General features: G+C 34.5%; 3 protein-coding genes across 6 annotated transcripts; 1 reads left to right on the forward strand and 2 right to left on the reverse strand.

Moving 5' to 3' along the window:
* Positions 1-213: 213 nt before the first annotated feature.
* Positions 214-5,887, forward strand: LOC122518572. The gene is made up of 9 exons (XM_043637582.1): positions 214-502; positions 1,130-1,237; positions 1,664-1,873; positions 2,577-2,705; positions 2,907-3,389; positions 3,878-3,947; positions 4,163-4,325; positions 5,354-5,578; positions 5,686-5,887. The coding sequence occupies exons 1-9, from the start codon at positions 476-478 to the stop codon at positions 5,711-5,713; spliced, it is 1,443 nt and encodes a 480-aa protein (XP_043493517.1). The 5' UTR covers positions 214-475; the 3' UTR covers positions 5,714-5,887.
* LOC122518571 (carcinine transporter) lies at positions 5,829-10,065 on the reverse strand. Its single transcript, XM_043637581.1, has 11 exons — positions 9,986-10,065; positions 9,236-9,457; positions 8,707-8,865; positions 8,528-8,631; positions 8,242-8,396; positions 7,998-8,166; positions 7,659-7,907; positions 7,136-7,350; positions 6,842-7,023; positions 6,513-6,691; positions 5,829-6,400 (listed from the first exon to the last, which is right to left on the reverse strand). The coding sequence occupies exons 1-11, from the start codon at positions 10,058-10,060 to the stop codon at positions 6,163-6,165; spliced, it is 1,947 nt and encodes a 648-aa protein (XP_043493516.1). The 5' UTR covers positions 10,061-10,065; the 3' UTR covers positions 5,829-6,162.
* LOC122518570 (importin subunit beta-1) lies at positions 10,008-25,341 on the reverse strand. 4 transcript variants are annotated; one of them, XR_006304106.1, is made up of 8 exons: positions 24,564-25,340; positions 23,718-23,776; positions 23,441-23,623; positions 22,931-23,284; positions 22,647-22,796; positions 20,714-22,575; positions 19,988-20,153; positions 10,008-10,255 (listed from the first exon to the last, which is right to left on the reverse strand). XR_006304106.1 is itself a non-coding variant. In XM_043637580.1 (7 exons), coding segments are annotated over exons 1-7 (2,670 nt in total). In that variant the 5' UTR covers positions 24,625-25,341; the 3' UTR covers positions 10,008-10,254. The 4 variants fall into 4 exon arrangements, 3 of the variants coding, with proteins under 3 accessions (XP_043493515.1, XP_043493514.1, XP_043493512.1); XM_043637580.1 differs by lacking the exon at positions 19,988-20,153 and having other exon boundaries at positions 24,564-25,341; XM_043637579.1 differs by lacking the exon at positions 10,008-10,255 and having other exon boundaries at positions 19,555-20,153.

Below are 25,341 nucleotides of genomic sequence, written 5' to 3' on the forward strand. Positions count from 1 at the left end.
GATCTTTATTGTTAACTATCAAAATATTATATTTTGTTGTTCGTTTCAACTGAATTTCCTTAACGAGAAATTTCGTCGATTATCGAGAAAGAATTGAAGAATTATTGTGAAGTGAAGAAAAGAGGTCGACGATAAGATTCATTAAAGTCGCACGCGAAAAAATTATGAAGAAAATAAAAGTACGTTTGGAAGATGAGAGAGAAAATACGTGGTCCATCGGTAAAGAGTGACGTCCCTGAGGGAAATAGGTGAGAAAGGGGCCGAGCACGACGCCATGTCGATGTTCACCCTCTAGTTCGTTCTCGTTACAGCCCTTGTCTAAAAGTCCAACTCGAGTAGGAAAAAAAAGTTGTGAAAAAGGGGAAAGAAATAATCGAAAGGCTAGCGCAGTGGGACAAATCTCGAAGACAAATCTTCAAATTAGATTCCCGAAATCACTGGCGAAATTACTCTTGCACGAAGCATTGGGCTATGAATGAAGACCCAACCTTTTCATCTCGAGGTAATTAATTCGTCTCTCGCTAAAATTTGTCCGTCGATAATCCGACTAAGTCGCTTAACTTGACCTAATCAATCGATCCTAATACTCCTGCGATTCTTTTTTTCTTTTCTTTTTTTTTTTCTTTCTCGACCAATTAGACATTGATAATTTATAATAATATACGATTGCAAGAGTTTCAATAAAAATATTTGAAAAAAAAAAATAGAAAGTATGCCAAAGTATCGTCTATTTTTGTCTCGTTTTATGAAATACCAGTGTGACGTGAAATAATATATAATATTATTTGATTTTATCGTTCTCTGTAAAAAAAATCAATGCTACGAACAATTGATTTTCTCTTTTTCCCAAAGTTAAAACATCAAAATCGTGTCGGTGTACACGAACGGATCATCGAATATAATATATACATACATACGTAGATACTTAGTACGTGTTTCATTGATTCTTCCACTTCCATGACACATTCGAGTTTATAGTTGTGTTTCTTGTAAAAATTCTTTGATGGCTATTTAATTACTTGTCAAGAATCAAGTTTTTGAACGTTTACGAGATAAATAGAGGTATATTGGCATACATTGTTAGTTATCATAGATTAGAATTCGAGATGAGCTCCTCGTATTATTTTAGGTTTTGGCAGTTTTGCTATTGTCAGTGATACCCTGGCCAGGTCCAAGTGTTTTTAAAATATCATGCCCCCGCGATCGTGCCTCGGTGGTGAGGAGGATAGTTCACAAGGTAAAAAACTTTAAACAATATAGTAGACTCTTGTATAACACCAGTTTCTACAATTCGAATTCATATAACGTACGAAAAGGTATTACGATTACTGTTTTTACATAATCCGATATTTAATACAATACGGTATATAATAAAATACGAGAAATTCTAATATTCTAAAGATGAAATTTGCATTCATTGAACGTTACATTGTTCCCTTAGTTTTTCTGTTTCATAATCGTTTTTTCTTTCTTAATAAATTTTTAAGCAATATATATTATCAAGAATAGCACGATTTAATTTGCAAAAAAGAAGTGATAGTAAATGATTTCGAAAAAAAAAGATAACAAAAAATTCATAAAACGCGTTATATGAGAGTCTACTGTTCCTTTTTTCATCTCGCAAGATGGCAAAGCAAAGTTTTAAACTTTGTCGAGATTTCAGAGATGGATACCTATCCTGAAAAAATATCAGGTAGAGCTACCCTTAGAATGTCCCTTTCACGAAAGTCGAGACATTTTTCGACCTCAACAACGAGCAAAGCATCAGCACAGACCGTCGCAATGGACCTGCGGCCTCTGCGGCAAATCCTTTTACGCGGAGAAACATCTCGACGCGCATTTCGATAACAGACACAAAAGTAACGTTAATACGGTGAGCTAGCTATCCTATCATTTAATCTCAATGTATTGATCAAATATTGATTTGTTTCATCGGTTATTCAACAGTTATTAAATAGAATCAATACTTAATATATATGTCTATAATTATGAAAGTGGCCTAAGTCATATATTTCTTGTTTCGAGATATTTAAAAAGGATTACATTTGAATATTAAATGAATTCTATATAATATTGAAATAACAAACACTATCTAACGGTTCATTTTTTAATTAATTTAGTTTAAAATAATGTTCTGTGAAATAACTAATAAACTTATTTTTTTTTTTAATTTTTACTTAGACCACTATCATAATTATGGGCACATATAATATGTAATATCTAAGTAAATGAAAAACAAGTTTTATATAATTTTTAAACACGTTCGTCCACTATTAAAAAAAACATTTCTTGGACACATTAGCTATTAGTGTAAACACAAAGGGATATACATGTTTGTGACGAATAACCTATGACCTAAGAAACAAAAAAAATAGAGAGAGAAAGTAGTTAACTGTAATAGACACTAACGTCATCAATGACCGCAATTTTACGTCAGGCTTGTATCGAAAATAGGGTTGAATTAATGAGAAAATCGATATTGGTAGAATAAATAAGCTTGATAATATTAATATCGGTTTAAAAGGAAAAAGTTAAAAGATCGATATATTCTACTTGTTTTTTATTTGAAACAAAAGGCGGAAGATGCCGTGTGCCTTGCCGACTACTGCGACATTATGAGATGCGAAGTATTGGGAAATCGTGATTTTGATAGTTCGATGGACGACGAGGACGACGATGGGGGTCATCTCAATACCGATATACAAGTACGTTAAAGTTGTTTCAATGAAATAAAAAATATATTTAAAAATACAGTAGAGATTCCTGTATAATACGGTTAATACGTTACGCATTATGACTCACTCTGTATATAGTAATGAAATTTGGAATGAATCAAATTGTAAATAAGTCCGTAAATTTAAAGTGTATTGAATGATAAAAAAATAATGCGATTTGATTGAACAAAGGTGTGGAAGGAGAATACGGAGCAACGCAGTACGTCGGTGGTTCCGTGTTCGCGAGATGTAGCAAGGAGTAACTATCGTCCTTCCTCTTCATCTTCCACGGATAAATCCTGCGCACTTGCAGCTACGAAAAACGATTTACAACGTTCGTATTGTCGACGTGCCGACGCTGACGTCCTGAAAAATCATCGTCTAACCGATTCCTCTTCTTCTTATCGTCGCAACGAGATAGCTGGTCCTGAAAACAACAGTGACGCTTGTGATAATGACGATGAAGACGAGGAAGACGGCGACGACGATGATGATGAACAGGACGACGAAAATAACGAGGACGACGACGAGGATGAGGAAGATGATGAGGCAAATCTGGTTGAATCTGCTCTACCTGCCGTTGATAAAAAACAAAGACGCAGAGGGATACATCTTAGGAAACTCAAATCCAATTGCAAGCCCGAGGAACTCCAAAAGCTCAAGTTACAATGTGAAGTTAGCTTTTTTTCTACGTTTATTTTACCTCTAATCGAATACTAATCGGATAACCAATCCTTTGGCAATGTTATTTTCGAATGTTACAGTGATAAGAAAAACAGTATATAAAAAATTTTAAAACTTGTTATCGGTAATAATGAAATATTATTAGCATCGTATTTTTCTTGGTGTTGCAAGTTGACATTGGACTGCAACCTTACATTTTTGATAAGAAACTAGTTTGCTTAGTTTTTTTTAAAGTTGTTTAATATTCTTTCAAATAATACTTTTTCTTTTTTCATGAAATTAAGTCACTTCTTTCGCACGTAGTTAAGAAAACGACAAAATCGTTAATTAATATAATACATTTCTTTTTATTAAATTCACAACATACATATTTATGTACAATCTGTACGACAATACTTTCCAAAAAGTAATGCAAAATAATCTAGCGCATTTTACACCCGAAGAGAAAATTCTATTATTTACAAGCTTTTTGTCGACAGATACTCGTCCGCGATTGTATCGCGGGACTTCTCGCAAATCTTTCGGTTCGAGACTTTCAAGAAATCGAAGGTACGTTATTAAATAAACGATCTATTTAATCTTTTAAATGGGGAACTAATTTAACAAAAGATATATTATGTTTAAATTTATTTTGGTCATCCGTAAAGTACAACGACGAGTTTACTCGTCATCCCCAGTTAAAAGATTAAAGCTAAAATGTATCGAGCGCGTATTTTAGATAAGAAAGAAAAAATTTTATGATTTCTTTGTTGTGTGATGGTTAGGTGAACTGAACCGAGCTATCTGTTGGTATCTTAGTTGCGATAGATATTGGGAGGATACTAAACGACAACAACGGCAGACACCTTGGTATCTGCTCGCTACGTTTATGGCTCTTTTCTGCACATCGATTTATGCCTGCTATTACGTCATCTGGGTTCTCTTCAAGTATGTAATACGTTAAACGTGAAACTGGTTAAAAAAATAATACAGTTTCTCGATGATATTAAAGTCGATGATAAATACAGTAAACACCCGTGTAACAAAAGACTATTGTTTTCATATAAAACGATTTATCATACAACACGAGATATGTATGAGTCACTCCATTTGTCGAATTAAGAAATTTTACCAAAAAAATAGTAGAGAAAACTGATAAAGAAATATGAATAATCGTATCATTTATTAAGAAACGGCCATACGAATTGTAATTATTCACTGTTGTTATGTTTACTTATTAAAGATATTTTGTTCAAATATCAAAGGTTTAGTATTTATCGAATAATTAGATAACATTTTTAAACATTTCTTAAGTGAGAGTTAATCGCTTTGACCTATGAACTTCTCATATATTAAATTCGGGAATTCCCTTTATTTAAAAATTAAATTTCCTTTACCCTTTGAAGAGTGTGAAACTAATTTAACAAAGGCGTGATTGTTTTATGTAATAATAGTAAATACATAAAATAACAATTTGCGTTTTATGTGATTATTAAGAAATGGGATTTCCCATTATATATATTCTCCAATAAAGAAAAACCACAAATAATGTATTAAGTTTGACAACTTGTGTTGTTTTCGAAGTATCATTACGCATTAACTCGTTATCTATTATTAGAAAATTAATTGAGCATTACATTGTTATCTTAAACGCTACAAATTTATTCTCTTTCATAATTGTTATTCTTTTAAATCGTTGATTACTATATTATTAAGAATAATTAGCGGTAAAAAAGAAGAATTTTATCAACATTTATATCCAATACACATATATATTCTAACGAATAATTAATTGTAAATTATCTTGATGATAAATAAACATTTCATATAACGTATGAGTTCATACAACGTATTATATATTAACTGCGTTATACGGGAGTTTACTGTATAATATTTTATCCAACTCCCAAATATTAATAGAGATTCAAGATTCGACTTTGAAATAGATTATTTTATTTTCTCATTATACCTTTTAGTACCGGAGACGAAGATAGGTTTGACAATTCGGGAAGTTACAACGATGGAAGTCTTACGGGTACGTCATCGTTACACGATCAGAGTGGTCATGGCGAGGGTAGATCGATAGATAGAAGAAAAATGGATGGTGAAGACGATAATCTAGCATCTACGAACGAAGAGATGCCAGATCATTACATATACGTCGCATATCCCCCAGAATTGAAACGTCGTCTCTTAGAAAGGTATTTTGTTTTCTTTTTTTTTTGGAGAATTTTCTATAAGACTGTTCTCTTTGATTAGATATAATGAATCAATCGATGCGATGCTAGCTAGTACTTATTTTTCGTAGCTGCTACAACAGGACAACCAGACTATGAGACCGAAACGAAAGAGGACGATCGTTTCATATCCATCTTGAACACGACTGCACTACGAATGAAGGCACTCTTTTCTCTTTCTCTCTCTCTCTCTTAATCTTTCTCTCTATTTCTCTTTGTCTTCGTGTTTTGTATACCAAATCTATTCGAATAAATTGCAACGTAAGACAGGAATCTTCTATCGTAGAAACGAGTTTTAAGAAGAAAAAAAAAAGAACAAAAAAAATGGGCTTTACAATTGTTTTCGTTTAATTGTACAAGTTAAATCAATCTATATTCTATTTGTTAAAATGAAAGAAAGAAAGAAAAAGTAATGGGAAGTAAAAAAAAAAAGTGAAAAAACACGATTGGGGTACTCTTACAAAAATGATAAGTTTGTATAAAGTACGAATAATTGGACTACATAAAAACTAAAGGACTAACATAAGTAATAGACTCTGTTAGAGTTTCTAAAACCAATATGTCATCTTTATAGAACCATCCGAGTCTCGCTGAGTGTCCATCACGCTAGATTGCCGAACAAGTCGGCGAACGCTCGCACTGCTCGGTCGTTGTTGTTCCTCTAAAATTCTTTGGGATATCGCTTGTGTCGGTATAGTTTGAGCTATTGGAAGTTCAGGTACCTCGTGCATTTCAACAGTTTCTCTTGCCGACAGGTCCTCGTAGGAAGCCGCTGCAGACGAAGGTCTACAATAAAAAAGAAAAAAAAGAAAAACATTAATTTGAACGCATGAGACTCCCCTTTCGAATATAGAAAAGAAAACAAATAATAATATTTAAACATATAATTTAAACTTACTTGGTCGGTATGCATCTAATACAATCTGCACAAGTCCAATCCTTTCCAAAGAGTTCTCCTTCCTCAACTGTTTGTGGAAGTCGATGATGTAGAGTTTCTGGTAATCGTAAACCCGAAAGACCACCGATCACCGAGACACAGCCGAAAATTACCAAAGGCAAAACTAAATTTTCCTTACCCTGGAAATAAAAATTATATTCTGTAATAAAGTACACTCATTCGACATACTTTTCTTTTCTCTATTTTTTATCTTGTTCGTTTGCACACACACACACGCACACACAGACAGAAAGACAGACACACATATACAGAACAATAAATTTATTCACCAAGTATGTAACGAATGGAATGATGATAAGACCAAGTCCGCTGATATAAGCGGAAAAACCAATTGCAACGCCGCGCAATTGTGTTGGATAAAGTTCACCAGCGAACGGATATATGATCAAAAACGAGGCCGATATCGCAGACTTTGATAAAAGAAATAGGACTAACGTGGCTACGACGGCATCTGTAAAAGTAAAAGAATCAAATTTAGTTAGGTTCGAGTAACGGATACAAAATTGTCTTTGGCAATGGTATAGCTTTAATTATTTGTAGTTTAATCAATCGATAAAAATTACCTGCGGAAAGTAGAACCGTTGCTATACAAGAGACACCGGCTACAACCATGCAAAGACACAATGGCCATCTGCGACCCCACCTATCCATGACTATCCAGCAAGCCATATAACTGGGAATTTCGGCTAACGAAGAAAATAGAAAGCTAAGATGTTCTTCGTTTCCAAGTGCAGGTCCATAATAAGACAATCCAACGTATACCATATTATTGGCAAACCTGACGATCAATTGAATACAATTAAATGAACAATTAAATAAAGCATTATTAACACTTTCGCGACTGGTGGTTCTGATTCTGAGTCAAAATTCTTAATCAAGTAACGCATACGATTTTTACAAATCTATAACTGACAATGAGTATTACAGATTTGTTGTTTTTTTTAATTTAAATATCACTTCATTGCGTGATTATTCTAATCATTTGTTGTTAAAAATTCTGATCAGTTAACGTGGAATTACGATAACAGTAGCGAAAGTGTTAAGATGTTGATCTATCAAAATATAATAATGATGATTATGATCTACCAATTTAACGTGATAAGACAGGTCTTTAAACGCATGTTTGGTGTTTTAAAAAGAGACAAGACACCAGGTCCATTGCGCAGTCTTTCTTCTTCGCTCTTCGTTCTCGACATTGTCATTCGTTGACGAAGCTTTTGCGTGAACGAAGCTGGAAGTTCTTTGCCATTGACGCGTGCCAAAGTTTCTAGAATATCGTTAGCTTCTACCAATCGACCTTTTGCCAATAACCATCGTGGAGATTCAGGAAGGAACCTAGAATTTTATTCATAAAAGTTTCTATAAAAATTCGAGCACGAATATTTAATTTGATAATAATCGGTATTATCTTTAATATACACTTACCACCAATAAAAGAAATATAATAGAAAAGGTGCACTCGTCGTAATTGCGAGAATCCTCCAATCTCTTATTAAATACGTAACACCTGCTAGCATGCATAGACCCATCGTATAAAAACTGCACGTCATTACTGTCACGAATGATCGATAATTAGGTCCAACCAATTCTAACGCTAAAAAGATCAATAATAAGTAACATGTTTATTTAACGATACACATACAATGAATAAGTAAGATAGATTACTTACATATGATGAAAGGTATTTGATAGATAGCAGGTATAGTTAAACCAACCACCATTCGCGTAGCTGCCCATGTCCAAAAACTGTTAGATATGGACGTGAGAAAACCACCGGTAATCAACGTAGCTAAACACGTAAAGAATGACAGTCTACGACCAATTCTGTAAAACGTGGAATATCATTAAAGTATCAAAATATATATTATGTAAGATAAAAAATGGAGCAAAAGAATAACAAGTCGAATGAATGTTTTTTATCTTCTTTTTTTTTCTCTATGAAAATTATATTTTACCTGTCGTTTAAACTGCCAAAAAGATAAACTCCTATAGGCCCACCGGTATTTAATGCGACCAAGCCGATAGTTGGATAAATAGCACGCTCACAAACGAGATCAAACTGCAAATGCATTTAAAAATCCATTTAATCCAAACGTCGATAATTGAACGATACTAAAAAAGGGTCTTTACGTACGTCAATGACTATCGATGACGTGATGTCGGAAGTATCGTATTCCCAACCATGATCGCAGGGTACAATGGACCACGAAGAATTTGTTCTCGTATTGGATGCATTTTCTGTCGTCCAATCGACGTCATATCGTGTGCATTGACTGTACGTTTCGTTGTCATCCTGCCGTGAGAATTTCGTTTCAATACTACCACCATGAACTTAAATGTGTTTTATCGGTTTTTCATGGTCAGGCACATACCAGCCGTCTACGAGGTGCGATCTTTGGCATCAATTGTATTCTTTTGCATTACATTATAATAATAAATATATTATAATATATATAATACTCCCTCCCCCTCCCCCTCAAATTATGGTTGCATAAATGTTTATACAAATTTTGGAAGGAGGGATTAATATTATAATATTGCAACGATAAAGCGATAACAAATAAATTTCATTTTGAATTATAAGATCAATCTACTATATGTATAATTAAGCCTACGTTTGGAAACTTTCAAGCTGACAAAATATCGGTTCAACTATAGGGCACCTGGCTGGTAGGAATGGCGAGTCTCCTTCTTCGAGAAATATCCATATTTTCCAGTCCAGGTACTTTGCACCAATGGGCCGGTGTGTCCGCCATGAATAGCTGATTGAAAGCGCAAAAGCCACAAGGTAAGCATGCCGGTAGGCATACGAGCCATAACAGCTGCTTCTGATAACGCCCAAATTCACCAACGATCGGCAAAAGATCGTCAAGATCGAATCCTTCCTATGACACCACATGGACGCTCTATTTTTTAATCGTTAGGTATAGAAAGACAGGGGAAATCTCGATCAATTAAAAACAAAAATAGTTACATTTTTTTTAAATATTTTATATTTTGATATTTAATCTTTTTTTTTTAAATACGAAAAAAGATAGATTTTATTTACCGTTGAAAATATATCTCTGTAGAAAATGAAATGGCAATGGCTACGAAATGAAAGATATTAATCTTTCTTATATACCACGAGCAGGATGAAGAAACACGCGGGGCATTATAAATCTCAATCATTTTAAATTTATTGATCTAATCGGCATTATCCATTCGTCCAGCATTCCCCTGTCTTCTCTATTACCTTCCAATTAGATCGGATACGTTGATTTTTCTCAACTTGTCAGATTTATACCGTGATAAATATGACGATTTAAGTATAGACGAAATAAAGAAATAAATCATAAAATGAAAAATGTCTTAGAAAAAGAAGGTAAATATAAAGGAGTCCCGAGAACACATCGATGATTTATTATACTTACTTCGTCGTTGCTTTTTTTCGTCTTTTCATCGACGTTGTTGGCATCCTGCCGTTGGTAATCATCGGTTTCCTGCATTTTCACGAACTTTGGGGAACTCGTTCGCGTTACCAAAAGCTCGACGATACCTTAGAACGGAGTCACGTGAGATGCATTATCCCCCTCCCGAGGAAGATTCAAATGAGATGACAGGTGTTGCATCTTGCTCGTTTTCCTTTCCACCCTTGCGACAGCAAACGACGATGCAGCAATTGGCTTCGCCTACACCGTTTTCTGCTTGGACACGGGAACCAAAACGTCAATCTACCGATTTTCCTTCCTTTAACTCTTTCTTTCTTTCTTTCTCTCTTTCTTTCTTTCTTTCTTTCTTACTCTCTCTTACATCATACTTACTTCTTATTCTATTTTAATCATCTCACTCTTTCTCTCTTTCTTCGACCCTTTCACACAAGCAAGCCCCACTTTCTTAATCTCTTTTATTCCCCCGATTCCTTTTCTTTTTCTCAATCAGTTTCAATCGTGCGAAAAAGGTGATCAAAGTTTATTGATAATTACTATTAATGCAAGGTGATTGATACTTTTTGTCGTTGTTGTTGTTGTAAATTTTGCCGAAATTATCTCAAAAGTATACATACATACACATTTTCAAATGAATCTTATTTTAATAATCACGAACGATATTATTTGGATTACGTGAATGTAAGATTGTTAAAAGTGTGTAAGAAAAATGACTTACCAAAAGAGATAGTTAATCCGAAAGGTGGTGTACTTAATATTATATTCTTTCTCGAATATATTGTTAAAAACGTTCCCACGATAAAAAAATAATTTCGAAGATTTGAGACGAGAGAACTTTGTTCTTACGACCAAGTTTTTATAACTTTTATGAATAATCGGCAAATGAAACGAGCAAACCGATTAATCGGTTTTAAACACAGTTAACTTTTCTTTCTTAAATGGTTCTAATCGAACTAGTAGTAAGAAGAGTGGAATGAAAAATATCGTTCTCTTGTGCAATGCACGCACGATAATAGATAGAAAGAAAACCAAGCAAGTGCTGCATACGAAACGATAGAAAATGATACGTGGAGAACAAAGTTATAGTATGCCCTTCTAATTCAATTGGGTTAAGGGTACTTAAAGGAGATTAAGAACACTGCTGACATACGCTATATAACAGCCCCCGGATTCACTGTTCGACATTTTGATGCCACCATTTTCTCTTTCTTACCTCCGTGAAAGATTTGTACAATCATTTTTATTTCTTCTTTTTTTTTTTTTCTTTTTTTTAAATATGTTTGATTTTGAAATATGATCAAATACAAAGTGCGAAGAGAATCCCCGTTCGAGAAAAGTTATAAATTTAACATAGAAATAAGTAAAATGCGGGAAAAAGACGAAAGAAAAAAACCAATAGGGGGCAGGGAGGGGGTTAGAAGCACCACCGTTGTTATTGTTGTTGTTGTTGTTGTTGTTGTTCTCGTCGTTTCGTTGTTCTCGCGTATATACGAAAATAATTTCGAATGTAAATTTTATTTTCCGAACAAATCTCTCTTGCGTCGGAGGGAAAAAAGAATTCATGCAAAGACGTGGGAGAAGCAATTTTTACTTGCATTCCATTAAATCGTGAAATCTTTCTCTCTCTCAATTTCTTCCTTTCTTCCTACTTTCTTTCTTTCTTTCTTTCTTTCTCGTTTCGATTAAAGAGTACAATAGATTTACGTAAACGCTTTTTTAGTTTCTTTTTTTGCTTTCTATTTTTCTTTTTTTTTTTTCTTTCTTTTTTTTCTTCGTTCTGTTCGTGTAAGTGTCGTAAGGATAATAAATCGAGGTGGTGAATTAGCTGTTGTGTGTTATGACTTGGAATTATATGGCACTGTCGCTTGGCGATTCGTATAATCCGTTCTTCTTACACTCGATGGTATAATCAGTCACATTAACATTTGTTTGTTTAACGCTCAGATGATATGCCAATTTTTATTTGAACGTTGTTCGTTTTAAATACGATTATTTATTGTCCCCTATTATTTGATTGCCACTATTTCATAGGAAAATCTTTCCGATCGATGTTAAATATTTTAATCGTCTACTCTTTTTGTCAGAGAAAAAGAGGTGTATCGTTAATATGACTGATTATACACGTTAGGCACACTTTCTCCAACAATTGTTCACAATCATCATCATCATCATCATCATCATCAACATCAACATCATCGATCTCACACAAGTAAGCTATGTAGCCGAAGTCGCATAATCATTGTCAAGTGTAAACCTTCACAAGCACAGACTTCACGAATCACACGACTGTCACAACAAACTCATAAAAGGAATAAAATCTAACTCGCATCATACGGACCATGCCACACCCTCTCCCCTGAAGATTTTCCTATTATTTTTTATTACACATTGTATATAAAATTCTCGGGAAAAAGTTAGGAAAAAAAAAACAAAAGAAACCCCCTTTTTTTCAGCCCCCCCCTAATGAACGTATAGAATAAATTTTTGGCTCTTGTTTTTCATTGAGTAGTTTAATCGCGTAAACGCACGATAACGCAACACGTTTTTTCTATCTTGGATCGCATTTTATTTCTTTTCTTTTCCTTTTGAAGGATACACCTTCAATATTTCATCCTAATTAATCGTTATTTCGAATAAACATGTGCGTTTGCAATTTTTAACCCGTCTATACTTATGAATAATCTTCACATTTTTTTGTTTGTTTAAACAGAAAATGATCGATCGCACACGAGCTGAATTTGGTTATTGTTCGATTATAGGATTTTTCGAGAGATGAGGGGAAAAATATCGAATCGTTTCTCTCGAATGGGATTCAATCGTTAGACAATTATAAAATAAAAAATAGAAAAAGAGTAGGCCATATAAATCATCATCATCATCGTGTTATACTTTGTTTCACATTATTTGTTAATTAATTCTAATTTTTTAAATAATCATATTATATTCTCATTCCTAAATGTAAAAAGCATTTTTAATTTGGAGAGGGTGAGCAAAAATGGTGGCAGGCCAGACGGACTCCATTCATCGATTTTCATTTATTTTACTTCAGCCCATGTTTACCATCACCGCTCATGAATTTTCACATTCGCAATTATAATTTTGTTTCGATCATTCATTGATCGGCATCATCATCATCATCATCATCATCATCTCATCATCAACATCAACAACATCACTCTCCATTCTCAATAGGTTCGCGAAACAAATCTAATTATGCGTATCTTCTCTGTTCCGTATCTTTTTTTTTTGTTTCATTTTTGGATCTTCGAATTCAATTTCCAACAATCGTTAATAAAATGTTAAGGAACAAACGATCATTTTTAAAGGTTTAATTAAAGGACATTTCAAATGTAGGAATAAAACGAATCATTTTCGTACGATGTTGGTTATTTTTGTTTGTTTTGTTTTTCTTTCTTTCTGGACATACATTGGACTCGTGTTTCGCGTCTCGATTAAAAAATATTATTGAAAATAATGTTATAATACTCGTTTTAAAAAAAAAAAACAAAATACAAAAGTCTTTCAATATAATTTAATGTAACCTAATATAAATAACGCATTCGCCATATATAATTTTGTTCTTCTTTTCTATTTTTAAAATATAAATTTCACTTTCAATCTCGAAAAAGTTAATGAAACATTAAAACAAGTTTAAAAAGATCAAAAAAAAAGAATGTAAGTTAATGATTAAGAAATATAATTCTATTATATATCGCGTAGAATTTTCTCCGTGCACACAAGACACCCAAAACATATATAATATATATATTTGTAAAAAATATTCGTATCCTTGGGGGACTTCTTCTTTCTTCAAAAGTAATATTTTCGTATTTTTAAATACAACGCTTTATAACGATGATCTTTCAACACGTGTCGCGAGTTTAAAGACGAATCACGAGCCAACTATCTCCTTTTTTTATTTGTTGTTCTTCATCATTTTTCATTTCTCGCTCGTTTTCTCGTTAGTTTAATCATATTCTTACGATACGCAACACAATACTACGCATAAACGTACCCATTTACTTACTTACTTACTTACTTACTTACTTTCTTACTTACTTACTTTCTTTCTCTCTCTCTCTCTCTCGTTCTTTCTCTCTCTCTCACGCTTATTCTGTTATACTCTTTCTTTCGTTCTATCTTTCTCTCTCTCTCTTTCTCTCTGTGTAACACCCCTCGTCGTCAATCGTTTACTTCATTAGCGCACATCATCACTGATACAGCGTAATGCACACGTTGTTTTCTTTAATGTTATTTACATGCTCTCACTTACAAACCCTATGAAAGCATCGCACGCACTCTAAGAGTTTCGACGATGAAAGGCTAACAACTAATTAATAGTCGACAAGACATTTTTATTTTTTTATTTTTTAGCGTACAAGTTAACGCGAGAGAGAGCACAGTTCCATTTTTCAACTCCTCTTCCTCTTCCTCCTACTCCTCCTTCTTCATCTTCTTCGTTCTTTTTATTATTTTGTTTTTCTTATCTTTGTCATAGAAAAAGAATAAGGTAAAAAAGTATTTTCATATAATCGGTAATACAATTATTCTTTTTTTCTTTTCAACGATTAAAGTAACGTTCGTTAAAAAAAAAGAAAAGAAAATATAAATGGTAAATAATTAAAAAGGAGTGTGGGAACAAGATAATCTCTCGTTTTTAGGGAACCGTGCTCTCCTTTATCAAGGATCAAAATATCGAACTCTCTCTCTCTCTCTTTCTCTCGTATAAGGGAGAGAGAGAGTTACATCTCATCTCCGAAAAAGAATCACAGTCGCGGTTTAGATTTGTATTTTTATTTTTATTTTTTACTTTTACTTTTTTTCTATCTCTCTCTCTCTCTCTCTCTTTCTTGCTTTCTTTTTTACGTTCTTCCCCCATTCACCTAATCTTTCTGACTCTTTTTTTGTTTGTTTTTAAATTATTTCTTTACTTTTTTGCAACTCGATCTTTATGACGCACAGCCGACCATTATACGATTTTCTAAAGCCAACAATTTATTTTGTCAATCATTCTATTCTTCCCATTTGACCGTTTACGACGATATAATTAATTAATGTACGGAAATGTATGTGATTATAATGTATTTTTTGTTTGTTTGTCCACGTTCTTCTTGTTTTTTTTTTATTTTAAACATTTTATATTTCCATCCTTTCTTCTCTTTCTTTCTTTTTCTTTTTTATTTTATTTCGCGTTTCAACTTAACCACGAAGAAAAATCGTCCCGAGGACATGGAAACAACCAACAACAGCAACAACCCCATCGAACAGTGTTGGTAGACGCGCGTCTTTAATTTCGCAAACGCGATTTAACAGCACACACACACACACACACAGAGACACACACACACCGTTTTTCTTCTATGTAAATAATTCTCGGCATGATTCTTCATTTTCTTTGCAACGTTTCGCATAGTTTTTGTATTCTTTTTTTTTGTTAAACAATGGAAATATATACGGGAGTGGGGGGTTTGGGGGTGGGGCATGTAATGTTTGTTTTTTTCTTTTGAAAATTTTGAGACTCTCTCTTCTTTCTTTCTCTCTTTCTGCGATCGCAACAACAAATCGAAAAGGTACGCGTACTTTTAATTACTGATGTTTAATTATAAAAAATATATGTATATTATTATTATCATCATCATCATCGTCATTTATCATCGTCATTTTATCATTATTATTATTATTATTATTATTATTATTATTTTTATCATATATATCTTCTATGATATATGGAAAAAAATATTTAACCTTTAGATATATAAAAAATATAGTGTATATATGAATTCTTTCTTTTTTCTCATCTTTCTTTATTTTTTTCTTTATTTCGGGTTTGAGCAGAACTATTTTCGTTAGCAGCGTGTGTATTTGAGAAGAAAAGAGCGCGACCACCAACAACGAGCCGATGAATTATGTGAGAACACGATAATTAACGATAATTATTATAAAAGAACCACTAAGTGTACACTTATGGGCCGTCTGTTCTTTTTTTTCTTTTTTTTTTCGATATATGTGTATAGAAGAGCTGGTAATTTAGAAAGTGTTTCAACGAAAAAAAGATAATTGATATTATGATTGACTTTGTATTACACGGATAATTAATCATTTCAAATAAATCATAAAAATCAATTTTCTTTTTCATTATTATTATATTATAATTACACCGATACATAAATATATATATATGTATATATATATATATATACATATGTGTGTGTTTTGGTGGTGTGCGGTTTGCTTTTTGATAACGGGTACGAGATATAACATGGAACAAATCCACGTTTCGATTGCAAGTCCTCTGACGATTTTTTACTTCCATTTATTTTATTTTATTTTATTTTATTTTTATTTTCTTTTCTGCCGGATTGATTTTTCGTTTTATAAGTCGCATGGGTCGTATACGGTCACAAATTTCAACTGACCTAACCGGGAAAAGTTCAGAAATGATCGTACGCGATTTATGCGACATTGAAACAACCTGTTAATCCCTATTGAGTGCCAAAAAATGAGGGTTTAGCAGTCAGTAAAATTGAACTGAATTTATTCCAAGAAATTTTCTTTTGTTACAAACAGTAAAACAATTATAATATCCCACTGGTTGATATTTTGTCGACCGAATTTATAAATCAAAACCCTCGTGAGGCACTCAAGTGATTAATAAATCATCATAATCATCATCATTTATACACCAAAAGCATAAATTTTGATTACGAATCTGAAGAACGGGCAAACGATCGAGTTCTTTGTTTAAAAAAAAAGAAAAAGAAACGCGAAAAATCCCCACGAAGTTTCTATCTGGTTCTCTCTCACTATTATCGTAACTTTCTTTCTTTCTCTCCTCTCTCTCTCTCTCTCTCTCTCTCCTTAGCTTTCATACTTTTCTTACCCTCCTTTCAAAGTCTCTCTCTTCCATTCAAATTTCTCACGTTGTCTCAAGTTTTCTCTCATATCCCCATAGACACACTTTCTTTCTTTCTTTCTCTCTCTCACTTGCTTGATGGAATGTTCAAGAAATAAACAATACTCGCGTGCTTCGGCTTCGATCGAATTCGAGATCGATTTTCTATTTAATAAAAAAAAAAAAAAAAAAAAAAAAATCTCGTCGATCAGACAGACACACACACGCGTGTATATTTTTTCTTTTTTTTTTTTTTTTTTTTATATATATTAACAAAAGCAATTTTTGTGTAGGAAAATTCCAATCGATGAGAATAATTTTTTTATCTAACGTTATTGATTTGTTTTTTTTTTTTCTTTTTGATTATATCTGATCGTGTCACCGAAGAATCTAAGAATATTTGTTCTTTTCTTTATCATTATTATTATTGTTGTTTTTTTTTTCTTTTTAAAATTATCCTTTTATTTTTCTTGAAAAAAAAAGAAAAAAAAAAAAAGAAAAAAAAAATTAAAGCGTGATATGTCTCTAACGGTGTAACAACTACTACGCGTAGCGTACGAAGCAGCAGACCTTTACAAAAAATCATCACAGGAGTGAAAAAACACAATTAGATTTATATGTATATGAAAAAAGAAAAAAAAAAGAAAAAAAAAAGAGAGGAAAGGATTTTTTTTTTTTTTTTTTTTTTTTTTTTTACTGGCAATAGTATTTGGAATGCATGGCACAACCACAGCCGCCGCGTAATTAAAAAATTTAATCTCTCATTTATCGCGGTTTAAATTTGGCCCTTCCTTTGCTTTACTTTTTTTTTTTTATAGTTGTTATTATTATTATTATTATTATTAATAATATTGTTTTGTTTTTTAAATCGAATTCATTGTTCTCCTTCTGAGCGACCTACCCTCCGCTCGAATATTCCAATTCGCGAGAAAAATTACAACATGTGCCGAAGGGAGGGAAGAAGAAAAGAAAAAAAAAAAATAAGGTGGTAAAAAAAGAGATTCAACGAGTTTTTATCAAGAAAGAAAGAAAGAAAGAAAAAAAAAATGTTTCTAACAAAGGATTAGAAGGAAAAATCGTATACGTTAGAGAGTTTCGATCATCAAATTCGCAAAACTCAATTGGTGGTATTTGAAATATCCCAGTTAGGAAAGAGAGATAATTGAAAAAAAAAAAAAAAGGCACCATCATATCTAACTAGAATGAAAATTCCAATTTCGTTGAGAAAAATCGATTGTGATTTTCGATGCATGTAATCGAATCATTCATTCATTATTTTCAACATAGACTCGGATTTTATTTCGTCGGTAGGATTATATTACATTGTTGAGGTAAGATTATTTACTGGGTTATGTCAATTACCCTCTACGTATTTTTTTACGCGATCATAATACTACATCGAACGAGTACCTTCCACTTTTTCGTTGCGAGCCACGAATCCAGGAAGACAATATATTATTATTGTTGCTGTTGTTATTTTGCTTCTTCTTTTTTTTTCTTTTCTTATTCTTCGCGAATTACATCATATAAACCATAAAGGAAAACACGTTTTGCGAAGGATGTGTATCGTCGCCATTTGAGAAAAAAAGGAAGAGTCGAAAATGTTCTCTCGCGTTTAAGAATAAACGATTAATAGTAAATAGTAAAATAGAATAGATTCGATGGCAGTGGAAAATGGTACCCCTCCTCCCTTTTCTTTACTAGTGTTTTATCATCGTTTCACATATCTAATACGTAAAAATGATGTAGTAATCGATGAATGAGACGAAACGGGTAGGTACTATGATCGCATAAAATTTAGCACTATGTCTTTTTTTTTCTTTTTTTCTTTTCTTTTTTTTTTAATTTACTACGTATGCCAGAAGCGGAGATGGAGTGCAGTCGTCTTTTTCTCCCGGTTCAGGCTTTAGACGAAAGGTCTTCGATACAACTAAATCACTTGTTGCCAGCAAAATATTAATTTTAATGAATCAATATAGCAACAGACATTCGCATACGGTTGGGGTGGGTGGGGTGGTGTGGGGGAGGGGAGGGGAGGGAGGAAAATGAACATACACATCGTCGTACAACGGATCATTGGATTCGCGCGCAGAACGATCGGATCAGGGGTTACCAGCTTGACGAATCTTCTTGTATATTTGTTTCTTTGTTTTGAACTCAGTCTCTCGTTCTCTCTTCTTCACACTCTCGCATACTCGTTCAGACTTACTTATTTAAATCCACTCTCCATCATCATATCACATGATCTCACAGGAAAGTTATCAGACATACAAAAATCACAATTACATGTCACACATCCTGAGCATTACTCTCTTACACGTGAGTCACGATACGATATTCTTACCGTGGGACTTGTAATCAGAATCGACATAAGTAAAAGGGTATATAGTTAATGTGTATAACGTCGTGCGACGTGCATAAAACAAGGATACATATAATTCGACTAAAATTCTCACAGCCTCTCTCTCTCTCTCGCTCTCTCATGCTTACTGCATCTCATATATCCTTCTCTCTCTCTCTCTCTCTCTATATCACTCGCTTTTTTACTTTATCTTTTGCACACATTTCATACATACATACATACATACATACATACTTACTTACTTACTTACTTACATACATACATACATACATATACACACTCTCTCTCTCTTTTTCTTTCTCTCTCATACCTCTCACATGCAATTTAAAACGTCCTCTTTCTCTCTCGTTCAATTCTCGCGTACATTCTCAGTTCTTTCGTGGTTTTCATATATTCTCAAATACAACATCATCATCTCGCACTCTCTTCCTTTCACTGCCCACTAATACGTCCATCGAAGTCGCCCTTGTTTCTTTCTTTCTTTCTCTCGGATTCAACTTCACGCGAAGTTCTCAATCACGCGGATAGAAGCCGCATACTCGATTTTCAGGCATACTTGCATCACGGGAACATCTCAGCAGGCCTCGGCCCTGGCTCACTCATTTTGGCATCATCCACTTGCACTCGTATTATTTAATCATCTATTGTCGGCATCCGGCAGACAGGTATTTGTCTCTGTCGAGCATACATGGGCTGAGTTTGACCCTGTACCCTTGCCGGTACCCTTGCATACCGTTGCCAGATAGGGACACGTGCAGACTCATCACCCCATCCTCATCGCTTCGGAACTCACGCACATCCATCAACTCGCATCCGCAACATCCAATCTTGTTGTCTTTGTATTGTTTGATAGCGTTCTAGTCAAATCAAATTGCACAACAGTACAACCGTGGGCTGATCTGTAAACAACAAAAGCGAGCCAAATATCAGTGACCGTTGCCCGCAAAAAAGTATTCCTACATTTTTTTTTTAATTTTTTTTTTTTTAATTATATATGTATATATCTATTTCATTTTATTTTTTCATTTAACGCGAGCACGTACCTATAGGCGTGATCGTGCGAGTAGTCTAGAAGAAAAAGTTGGACATACGTGGATGTTCTAATCTTGCATTGAATATAACCCTTTGTATCTTCCCCATTCCCACCCACCCCCCATCAACCCTTTCACACACACACACAGGCTCGAACATATTTCCTCTTTTCTTACGCTTTCTCTTCCATTTTCTTAGTTAAGGAGATAGCATCATGTACTATAGTCTTAATAGAGCTAAATGGGCAAAAAAAAAAGGAAAAAAAATTTTGAAACAAAAAAAGAAAAATAAAAAATATATGAAAAAAGACGATTCATCAAACGCACGCACACTTCACATACATACACGACGCGAACAGCAGGACAAACAAGCTCGAGGACATTGCGTTTGTAAAGCTATCATGCTTGTAGGTATAATGAATACTCACCAACTGGACGTAGTGTTGTTAGCAGCAAGCTTAACCTTTCGAATCTCCTTAATGGCCCAAGTGGCCAATGTCTTCGTTTTGCTGTTACGCGATTTTCTACCCTTCATTAATAATTCGTTAAGCGGCTCGGTTTCCACCATCGGCAATAATTTTGCTCCAAAAACGGAGACGAGGTCGCCGATAAGACCAAGCGCAGCCGATATGTTGCCTTCGGAGTGCTCGCCATCTTGAGCTATCAAGGTGATAAATTGAATGATGTACGGCACGTGCGGTTCGACCAATGCAATTTCGGCTTCAGGACATGCATTTGAAGAATCTCCGCGGAAACCTTGCACTATTCCTGTATATGCTTCCAATACGCCCTCGCGTAATTCATTAAGATAATCGACCATGTCGTAATCGGATCTATCGACGTTCGCCTGCGAGGCCTGTACCAATGTTTGCAAAACAACATCTAGATATTTCTTAAATTCTGGACCGATACTAAGAGCAATGTCACCAAAGACTGAAAATATTTGAGGCTTGACAGAACGATGAACCGTGTTATTTCCTAGATTCTCCAATAGAAGGGTCATTATCTCATCGCAATATGGAATTATTTTACTTTTAAGTGCACGACAAATATCTCCAGTAAGGCCTACAGCAACGCAACAAACTTGATACTCTGCATGATTTTTCAGGCCAAGACATAGGTATGGTTTAAATACATCCATGTATTTTAAGAAACGCTCTCCCAATACTTCGACCAACGTAGAGACGGCCATAAGAGCGTCCTCTTGTACGCCTCCAGCTTTGCAAGAATTCGAATTAAACATCGATAATAGAGCCGTCATTATTACGTCGGATATTTGAGGTGCATCCTCAGGAGTTACTTTACGTAATACGGATTGTAAAGTAGCACAGAGTAATGATTGAAGATCGTTGTACTGTGCTCGATCTGTATGACTTTGTATATGGTTTTCCATTTGTAATACTTGTTGCAACCTATCCAAAATGACCATTGTCGTTTTTTGCACAGTAACGTAGCAATCCCGAGGAGAGTTTTTAACCATTTCCATCAGAGCTTCATAAGCTGCTGATCTCAAATTTGCTTGAGCTCCATCTGGTCGGTCTGTAGTTTCTAATAATCTTTGAATGATGAAATCAAAGTATTGAGACATACAGTAAGTTTCTGGTTGATGCTCGTCCTCGCAGGCAGATTCATAACTAGCTTGTGCAAGACCAGTAAAGGCCCAGCATACGTTCGCAGCTACACGAGGTTCTGTCTTAAGTCCGTTTACTAAAGATTCCAATAAAGGTTTCAAATATGTTTCGTTAATAGCGGCTTCTGGAATGATTTCGCAAATACGACCGAACGTCCACGCTGTGGTGTCCCTTACGACGACGCTACTGTCGTACATCAATTCGATGAGTGTAGGCATTGCTTGTTCCACTAATGGTTTCAAAGTAACAGGCTCTACTCCACCAAGAATGGAACCAAATGCCATTACTGCTGCATCTCGATATCTCCAATCGTGACTCTTGATATTATCTTTGACGAAGGGAAGAACAAATGGAACTATAGCTTCTTCGCAACAAGTGGAAAGTAACATTAAGCAAACACCGGCGGCTTTCGAAGGATTCCAATCATCCTCATCATCGAATTCTTCTTGTTTCGTTAATTTTTTCATGAGTACCGGTACTAAATATTGTAAAGCACCTTTCGCGTAGTGCCTTGAAACTTTTAATGGTGGTCGACCAACTTCAGAAGCATCTCCTTCTTCCAAAGCTAAATCAACTTCTTCGTCCGACACATTGGACCAAAATTCAATTCCCTGCAGTGCAACCTCGTCAATATCTGATTTCATAGCTTCCAGAGTAATCTGTGTGAGATATGAAAAATTTAGTCAATTGCCGTCAGTGCAATTATGTAAATTATGAAAACATTACTTACAGGAAACAATGCTGGTGCCATGTAAAGTTCCATATACTGATAATATAATGACATAATTTTGACGAGGCATTGTAAAGCTGCTACTTTTACTTGTGTATTTGTAGATTGTGTTGCTTCACACACTACTTCCATAATAAAGTTCCTCTCAGACTGTAAATACAACAGTAGAAATAATATATATACATATATATATAAATATATAGTATTAAATATAGTCGTTACAAATAGTAAATAAATAATAAAAAATTTCAATAATATTAGATTATTAATTAATAAATACAGACCTCTATTTCAAAGTTTCCTTTGGTAAATTCTAAAGAATTATAGAGCGCACTTGTAGCTGCAAGTCGTACATGATTGGATGTACTGGAACCTTTCATGCCATGAATAATTGCTGTGAGAATTTGATTAGATTGCGATACCAAAACTTCACTTTCTATTTCTTGACAAATGTAACCGATAGTTTCTAAAGTAGCTTCTTTCATCATTTCTGTGCTATTTGGATTAACCACATTGTTAACTAATAAAGGAATTAGATTGCTCCATTGATTGACTGGTAATTCAGCAACAGCGACATAAGCTACGCATTGAGCCGCAGAGCTGGGCCTATTATTTTCAGTTCCTAATGCACCCAAGATCTATAACAAGGATAAGTCTTTACAATGAATTGCTATAAATTAACAAATATTAAGCGCATTAATATTAAACAAATGTGCTACCAAGAATACGTAATAATAAAAAGTAAATAAAAAAAAAAAAAACATAAAAAAGAAAAGGAATATATCTTATCGTACATTTTTCTTAATAAATTCTCTCGTATCAGCAGGGATAGCCAGCCAACGTTGTTGGTATTGATACTTTAATGATTGATCCTTGGAGGTAAGCTGATTTTTCAATTGTAATCCAGCTGCCATACGAGCAACCGGACTGGCTGTTCCGGTAACCAGTACACCGCTGAGCCGTTGCACAAATTCATGCTAAAATATTTCAAGGTATAATTTAATTAACTTGGTCTTTATAATAATAGATAATTAAAAATCTATGAAAAAAAAAAAAAGAAAAAATACTAACGAAATTGGATTGTGCCGCTTGTTCCAAAAAACTCTCTGCTGCTTCCAATTCATTTTTGTCTGAAAATAAATATTGTACAGTTAATATCAGTAAGAAAGATTTAAGGCGTTATCGCAAGGTCAAAGATTATGCACGTTATTGAAGAAATATTATAGGTTAGTCGAATGCGATCGGGTCTAAGGGCGATATTCGGCGGAAAAAGCAATGGATGGCTAAAGTAGGGCCGTGGTCGACAAGAAGAAGCTACGAGGTAACGAGAACCCGCCGTACGAGACAATAGTTTTCCGGTCGCCGAACAAAGCCCATAGCAACAGCCAAGTCGAGTATAATCGGCGCCGACATAATAGGGGATAGGAAGAAAAATCGTAATGGGAGTTATCGTTGATTAGAACATAAAATTGGATTGTGTATTGAAATGATTCATAGATTCGATTGATTAGAATCACGCGTTGCGTTGCGTTCCGTTGCGTTGCTTATTCACCGGACGTTTCGAACGAAGGGACGCGCACGCGGTCGCATCCGATCTATGTTGCGATAAAATCGTAACGATTAGGGAAGGAAAAAAACGAAGTATTCTGAAAGATATTGAATTTAAAAAGAAAATCAAAGGCACGAAGGTTAAGATGACGACGACGGCGATGATGATGATGATTGGATGATGATGATGATGACGATGAGGACGACGACGACGACGACGATGATGATGATGATGATGATGATGATGATAATAATGATGAAGATTGGAAGTGAATATAATTAATATTTTATTTTAATGGATCTTAGGTTGCGTTATGAACAAATTAAATAACGATTAAAAATGATCTCTTAGAGGAAAAATCGACTCACCTGATGATACCGTCCTCTCGAGGACCTGTATCAATTGAACAGTCGTTGGGTCCATCTGCATGGTGCCAGCAATTTTTATACGACGCTCTTGTAAGATATATAATGCAATAGCGACACGAGACTCCTTACGATATCGTCCTAACGCGAGACGTTTTCTGATCGTAACCGGCGGATACCCACATGTAGTCACTACCGAATCAACTACCCCGACAAGGTTCCCCTCTTCTCTTTCCCCTTGTCTTTCTCTTACTCTCTAGGACGCTCTTGCTTTTCCCTTCAACGTGCGGCGTAGTGATATCCCACAAGCCTCCTCGATATCGCTCTTATTTTCCTTCCTATCCTCGTAAATAGACGAGATCGGAATAATTAAGGATAATAAACGTTTAGATATTTCTTAATCACCGAGCTCGATTAACGTTAAAACCGTATATTTATTTGGCACGAAGGACGTAAAAAAACGTGACGAAGCTAAACCTTCCCTCTTGCCCTTCTTCCTTGTTCTCTTGTGATCGTCGGCTTCCACTGGTCAACCAAATGAGGACTATTTTCTACGCGTCTCGACCCTTCCCTCCTGAAAACGCATGCGCGTTGCATCTAATAGCGCCCCCTATTCGATCCCAGCGCCACAAGTTGCACCACTGCTGCCACCGAAATGAGGATGACCGTTTCCACCGGCTGATTTTCAATTGGGTTTGAATTTTTGAACCGTTTTCCCTACAAACGCCATTGGCTTTTCGGTACTCGGGAACAATATGGCCTCGAAAACTAACATCTATCC

This window comes from Polistes fuscatus, unplaced genomic scaffold (assembly GCF_010416935.1).
Source record: "Polistes fuscatus isolate 324 unplaced genomic scaffold, CU_Pfus_HIC Scaffold25, whole genome shotgun sequence".
Classification (NCBI taxonomy): Eukaryota; Metazoa; Arthropoda; class Insecta; order Hymenoptera; family Vespidae; genus Polistes; species Polistes fuscatus.

What these genes read in the sequence shown, in the direction of transcription:
- LOC122518572 (XM_043637582.1), top strand. Translation starts at nt 476, where the DNA reads ATGAAGACCCAACCTTTTCATCTCGAG. An exon ending in CCCAACCTTTTCATCTCGAG is followed by an intron (nt 503 to 1,129) that starts GTAATTAATTCG and finishes GTATTATTTTAG; the next exon opens with GTTTTGGCAGTTTTGCTATT. An exon ending in ATCTCAATACCGATATACAA is followed by an intron (nt 2,706 to 2,906) that starts GTACGTTAAAGT and finishes GATTGAACAAAG; the next exon opens with GTGTGGAAGGAGAATACGGA.
- LOC122518571 (XM_043637581.1), bottom strand. Translation starts at nt 10,060, where the DNA reads ATGCAGGAAACCGATGATTACCAACGGCAGGATGCCAACAACGTCGAT. An exon ending in TTTGGCAGTTTAAACGACAG is followed by an intron (nt 8,397 to 8,527) that starts GTAAAATATAAT and finishes CACGTTTTACAG; the next exon opens with AATTGGTCGTAGACTGTCAT. An exon ending in TTCCATTCGTTACATACTTG is followed by an intron (nt 6,692 to 6,841) that starts GTGAATAAATTT and finishes TTTTATTTCCAG; the next exon opens with GGTAAGGAAAATTTAGTTTT.
- LOC122518570 (XM_043637577.1), bottom strand. Translation starts at nt 24,624, where the DNA reads ATGCAGATGGACCCAACGACTGTTCAATTGATACAGGTCCTCGAGAGG. An exon ending in AAGGAAACTTTGAAATAGAG is followed by an intron (nt 22,797 to 22,930) that starts GTCTGTATTTAT and finishes TTGTATTTACAG; the next exon opens with TCTGAGAGGAACTTTATTAT. An exon ending in TGGCACCAGCATTGTTTCCT is followed by an intron (nt 22,576 to 22,646) that starts GTAAGTAATGTT and finishes TATCTCACACAG; the next exon opens with ATTACTCTGGAAGCTATGAA.